Source organism: Protobothrops mucrosquamatus, unplaced genomic scaffold (assembly GCF_001527695.2).
Source record: "Protobothrops mucrosquamatus isolate PMUCROS unplaced genomic scaffold, P.Mucros_1.0 scaffold908, whole genome shotgun sequence".
NCBI lineage: Eukaryota > Metazoa > Chordata > Lepidosauria > Squamata > Viperidae > Protobothrops > Protobothrops mucrosquamatus.
In genome coordinates this window covers 27,554-33,236 of record NW_015387160.1, presented here as the reverse complement: position 1 = coordinate 33,236, position 5,683 = coordinate 27,554, and the positions used below count along the sequence as shown (strand labels likewise).

General features: G+C 37.8%; 1 protein-coding gene across 1 annotated transcript in view; it reads left to right on the top strand.

Annotated features, from left to right (window-relative positions):
• FBXO33 (F-box protein 33) overlaps window positions 1-2,825 on the top strand; it is a 22,052-nt gene extending 19,227 nt beyond the window's left edge. The window contains exons 3-4 of the mRNA XM_015819368.2: window positions 557-1,242; window positions 2,127-2,825. Of these exons, the coding sequence (XP_015674854.2) occupies window positions 557-1,242; window positions 2,127-2,398 (958 nt within the window). The 3' untranslated portion in view covers window positions 2,399-2,825. The remainder of the gene's footprint in view (window positions 1-556; window positions 1,243-2,126) is intronic.
• The last annotated feature ends 2,858 nt before the right edge of the window (window positions 2,826-5,683 follow it).

The window sequence follows — 5,683 nt, the reverse complement described above, 5'->3', positions numbered from 1 at the left end:
ACAAGGAGGGACTCCACGCCGTCTATCTGAGGCACAGTGGTCTCCCTAGGACATAGGCCCTCCCTTATAATGACCGCTACCCCCCCGCCCCTACCCCGGATCCTCGGCTGATGAAATGCCTGAAAACCTGGTGGGCAGATGTCTACAAGAGGTACTCCTCCTTCTGCGCCCAACCAGGTCTCAGTAATACCCGCCAGGTACTCAGTAATACCCGCCAGGTACTGCATTCTATAGGAGTTCTAGCTGTGTATGATAGATAACCTGAGCATGTATTGAATAAAAAGTGGAACAGAGCAAGTTAGCATGTAGAATTTCAGAAGGCAAACATTGATTTTATGTTATATTTATTTAAAATAGAGCAATTAAGGAACTTAAGTTCTGAACCTACAAGTAGATTTTCTCCAGAATAGTACAGTAATACAATTTTTACCTCAGAAATTTAAAGCTAGCATTTGTGTAGCTAGCACAACATGGGACAACAGTATAATTTTCTTGCTTACCTATTGCCTCTGAATTTATTATGGAAGGTTTAAACGTTTGCTTGTTTTTCTTGCAGAATACAGCAGTTATTTGAAGAAATTTTGGGAAACAGCAGGCAACTGAAATGGTTGTCATGTGGGTTTATGCTACAAATTGTAACGCCCACATCATTGTCATCTCTCTCAAATTCCATTGCCAGCACCATGGAGCACCTGAGCCTACTGGATAACCACATTCCGGGTAATACCACTCTTATCACAGCAATTGAAATGGAGCGCTTTATCAATCTACGCTCGCTTGCCTTGGATTTCTGTGATTTTACAGGAGAAATGGCGAGAGTTTTGGCTGACAATAACCATGTGCCTTTGCATCGACTATCTCTTCTGGTCCACAATATTTCTGTAATGCACAAATCCTTGGAGAATATGCCAGAAGATGAAGATTGGAAAGCCCTGACACGCAACAGCACTAATCTTCGGGTCTATATAATAGCTTTTGATATCAAGAGTGATGACATGTTAAGAATTCTTAAACCTAGTATCCCACTGGAAAGGATTCACTTTGACAGTTACATTACTTGCGTTTCAGGAGCTGTCGTTGATCTCATATCTAGGCAGTATGATAAGTTCCTCACTCACTTCATATTAATGAATGATGTGATAGATATGTCTGGCTTCCCAGATCTCAGTGACAACCGGACCGAAGATCCATTGGTTTTATTGGCGTGGAGGTGCACAAGGCTATCCCTTCTGGCAGTGCATGGTACGCATTTCCATAGGTGCAAAGCATCGACCACTTAGAAAAGTACTTAGCATTGATTACTAGTATGTGTACAGATAATATAATGATGATAATGATGATAATAATAGAGTTGGAAGGGATCTTGGAGGTCTTCTAGTCCAACCCTCAGCTCAGGCAGGAAACCTTATACAATTTCAGACAAATGGCTGTCCAGTCTCTTCTTAAAAACTTCCAGTGTTGGAGCATTCACCGCTTCTGGAGGCAGGTTGTTCCACTGATATGCAATTGTAATCTCATATCAACCATTTTTCTTATGAGAAAGAAAACTTATATAAAGAAGCAGGAATTAAGCTTTCCATTGGCTTTAGCACACTGTACTATGCATATAAATTAGGAATTAAAGTGCAGAAATTGTTATAATTTAAGACTGAGACAATTGCAAAACAATCAAATTGGAAGAAAGGAACCCTAGTTTAAAAATTAATTAGATATATATTACTGTTTGTTTGTTTTTAAATAGTTAACTTCCAGTAAGTCTTAAGATAACTGGCTGCTTAATCTAAAATATGTATGCACTGTGCTAATAGAGCAGCTTACTTAATGTATATGTATAAATATTACGATAAATTTATCTACACAAATTACCTAGAAATATTATTTAATAAAGATTGGTAACAAAACAGTAAAAGCCAATTTGTTTAGCGTCTTAACCTTTTGGATGAATTCCATCAGTTGATTGCCAAGTTATAACAAAGTTGTTTTAACTTTGTTAAATGAGAAAATTATTAGATGGAAAGGAAAGCTAATAGCAAGGCATTAGTTGTTAGATATTAAATCTATAGAATAGGAAGAGAGGAAGAAAATTGAAATCCAGTAAAATAATAACGTGTGATTTTGTGTTTCAGGTTATACTGTTTGGGCTCACAACCTGATTGCCATTGCTCGTCTTCGTGGCTCTGATTTGAAAGTGCTTGAAGTCACAGAAGAAAGCATTGATTTTGACAATGGTGAACTGGCTGATCAGGATGTAGATCCAGTGCATAATCTCATTGAGCAGGTATCCCTTGGATTGGGTCGACCCTGGCATGCAGTCATGGACATAGAATTGCTCAGTGTGTTTACTGAGCCAACTCGTCATTTTTACAGAGAAATGCAAAGCTTCAGTGAAGGCATTTAGTTCTCTTTATTTACAGTTCCTGTGGTTACATATGCAAGTAGGGTCCTATTATGTTTTTCAGTAGTGTGAATTAACCCCTCTTGTGCTGTGTTTAATCAGTATTAGCTATATAGAATTATATATGTATATGCTACTTCTTGATCAAAGAACGTAGTCGGGTATTGTTTAGAAGCTGAAAGTGGCAATGTTTAGGGCTTTCACGGTTAATGGACTTGTCTACAAAACAAAACAAAACTCAGATGAGGCTGAAGGTTATCGTGAGATTGCCAGCTAACTTTCTTTTTGTACTGAGTAAGTCTGCAACTTCACTGATTTTACTATTGTCAGAGTTTTTTGTGCTCAGAAGCCAAAAATCTTTTTACTATTCATAGCCCGGTGAATGCAGTCATTGTCATGTAAATTGGTAGCATGCTACTTAAGCTTTTTTTTTTAAAATCAAGACGATCAATACCATTTGCTGTAAACCTTGCTTTGATTTCACATACAATATCTGAAGCATGAATTTCTGCCATTCTGCAATCTCCTCCTTAAATATGAACAGTAGTTTCTTGCACTGTGTAGCTTATTCAGAGATTTACCTGACTCTGAAGGCTATAAAAGCTGTAGTTTCACTGTAAATTAATTATAGCTTCTTTTTCTCGTGGTCTGTCAGCTTCTCTGTCCAAGTTAGCTTCGGGCCCAGGTTTGAAAAGAAATGTTAAGATTATACACTCCAATGGGGTAAAACCCTAACAATTTAGATATAAATTTATAAGTCTACTTTGCTTGCACAAACAAACATTAGTCGTGAAATCCCTAGCAACTAAGTCACTGGATTCTCTCTGTCAGCGCCTGTGTCAGCTGCCAAAGAATAGATTAAAATGAAGAAGTGCCCACATGCTGGCAGGGGCAGGCCAATTTTTGGCCAGCCAGGTACTGCTAGATTGTAATATATAAGGTCGAATTTCGACCTGTGGTACACAGCTGTGCTGTGGCTCAGTCAGCAACCTCAGAACTCTTAAACATGCACCTGTTTCACTGTGAATAGTGAATGTAAAGGAAGGAAAAGAAACCGATAAAAACCTTGTTCTATCACAGGTATGAGCTGCTATGATGCATGAAGAACATTCCATGAAGTATGTTTTAAAATCTTGTTATATCTGAGAGGCTTTAAAAGCCGATTTAAACTGTTTCAGGGCAACCGCGGTACAGACGTGGTCTCTGTGAGACTTCCACCTGACCCAAGTTTTAAGTGGTACGAATGTTGTGCATTTAACGTTAAGGACAGTCTGCAATAATAAAGTAAGTGGCCAACGTGGGTGCCCAGCAGTGCTGAGACCTGGCTGCCATATTGTAAGCTTTGGAAAACACAATTTATGCAACAGATGTCCAGATATGATTCTATTTATGGAAAAGTTTATATGTGTTTTACAAATGGTTTTACCATCTTATATTAAAATGACCTTTGACAGGTGTGCGCTGTTTTGTCTCCAGTGAGCACATACCATGCGGATTTTATATGTACATCAGTAGAGTGAATCCACTGGCACAGTGTGTGTATATGCCAGATGTGGTGAGATTTTATCTTATAAATGTGATCAGAGTAAGGTAACTCCTGACAGAAAATGTAAGGAAACCAGCTGAGTGTTTGACTTGATGACTGATGTTGTATGGTTTATGTTAAATGTATATTCTTTTAATCAACGAATAAAGCATCAAAATTCATTGTTGTTAGGTACTTTATTATAGCAGTATGATTCATTCCCTACTGGCTTTGTTCATCTCCAGTGATTAAGTCAAGAATGCTTTGCACATCGGCATGATTACGATTGTCTGCGTGGCAATCTGCATGTATTTTCAATGGTCACAGCATCCCAGTCACCTGATTGACATTTGCAATCTTCACTGCCAACTTCTGACAAAGTCAGTGAGGAAGTAAACAGGAAGCTGCAAGTTGTGGTAATATGATGTTGCATTTAACTACCTGCAGGGATTTGCTTAACAAATAAGGGAAGGTAGTATTTCAGATGCTATCAGTTAAAGATTTTCAACTGGCAGGGTCTAAGAAGAGAGCCTTCTCGGCTGTTGCTCTCACCCTGTGGAACATTTTGCCCCCAGAGGTGAGGTGCCCCCTTACTCTTCTGGCCTTCAGGAAGGGCATCAAGGCCTGGCTCTCCCAACTTCACTTGGGAGACTTTGAAGGAATTATTCTTCCTTAATTCAAGCTATCTAGCAGGATTGTTGCAATAAAAAAAAATGAAGGAAGAAGAGCTGTGTAACTGTTATCACCTTGAACTCCTGGAGAAAAGTGGGGCGACAATCTTAATGTATAAATAAAAAATAGAAATATACTGTGAATTTTTATATACTGCAATGCAAAATTATATGACTCAAATTTCAAATAACAGTTCATAAGCTGTAAGGCATCAGAAGGAATAAGATGAAGCTAACGACCATCTTTTCGATTATTAAAAAGACACACACAGGCGTTCTGCCTTGAGCGATGCAATGAATCTCCCAAATTCTTAAAGTAACATAAAGCTTTAGTTTATATTAAGAAGAAAAGATGATAAGACTGGTCTCAGGTAGTACACTATTACAATACTTACTATAGCAGTGGAAAGACAGTACAGGTAGTCCTTACTATAGCAGTGGAAAGACAGTACAGGTAGAGCCTGCCCATTACAATTGTATGTTGCAACAACTGGTTTTTTTGCAGCAGCAGTTTTTGAGATAGTCATTAAGAGGATGTCACAATTGTTAAACAAATGCAGCAGTTAAGTGAATTCACTGTTTGCTATGGTGTTGATTTTGCTGAAAACCCTACAATTTTTGGCAAAATCATTGTAACAGATAGTCATGTGACCATGAGATGCTACAAACGTGGCTGTATTGCCAAGTGCCCAAAGTAGCCCTCCCAGAGGGGGTCAGGAACTGCCACAACTTTGGAACTGGATCTTAATTCCCTTTTTTTCCAGATAAATCATAACTTTGAATGGTCACTAAGCAATCAGTCATAACTTGAGGACTTACTATACAAAACTTCTGAAGGATTACCATGGAGTATACTTTCAGAATTGATGTTAAAAAAAAAGAGGACACTGACTTTTATTAAATAATCAAAATATTACAAATGATTAAAACCTTTTTTATTTTTTAACACCTGCATTTTGCCGTAATCCTCATTTTCACGTGCATTAATTTTTTATGAGACCAGGTGTTGTGAAAAACAGCTAGAGAATTATTATTATTGGACTAAATTTTACATCTCCTAGATAAGCAAAATAAAAATATTTAAAAGTTGCT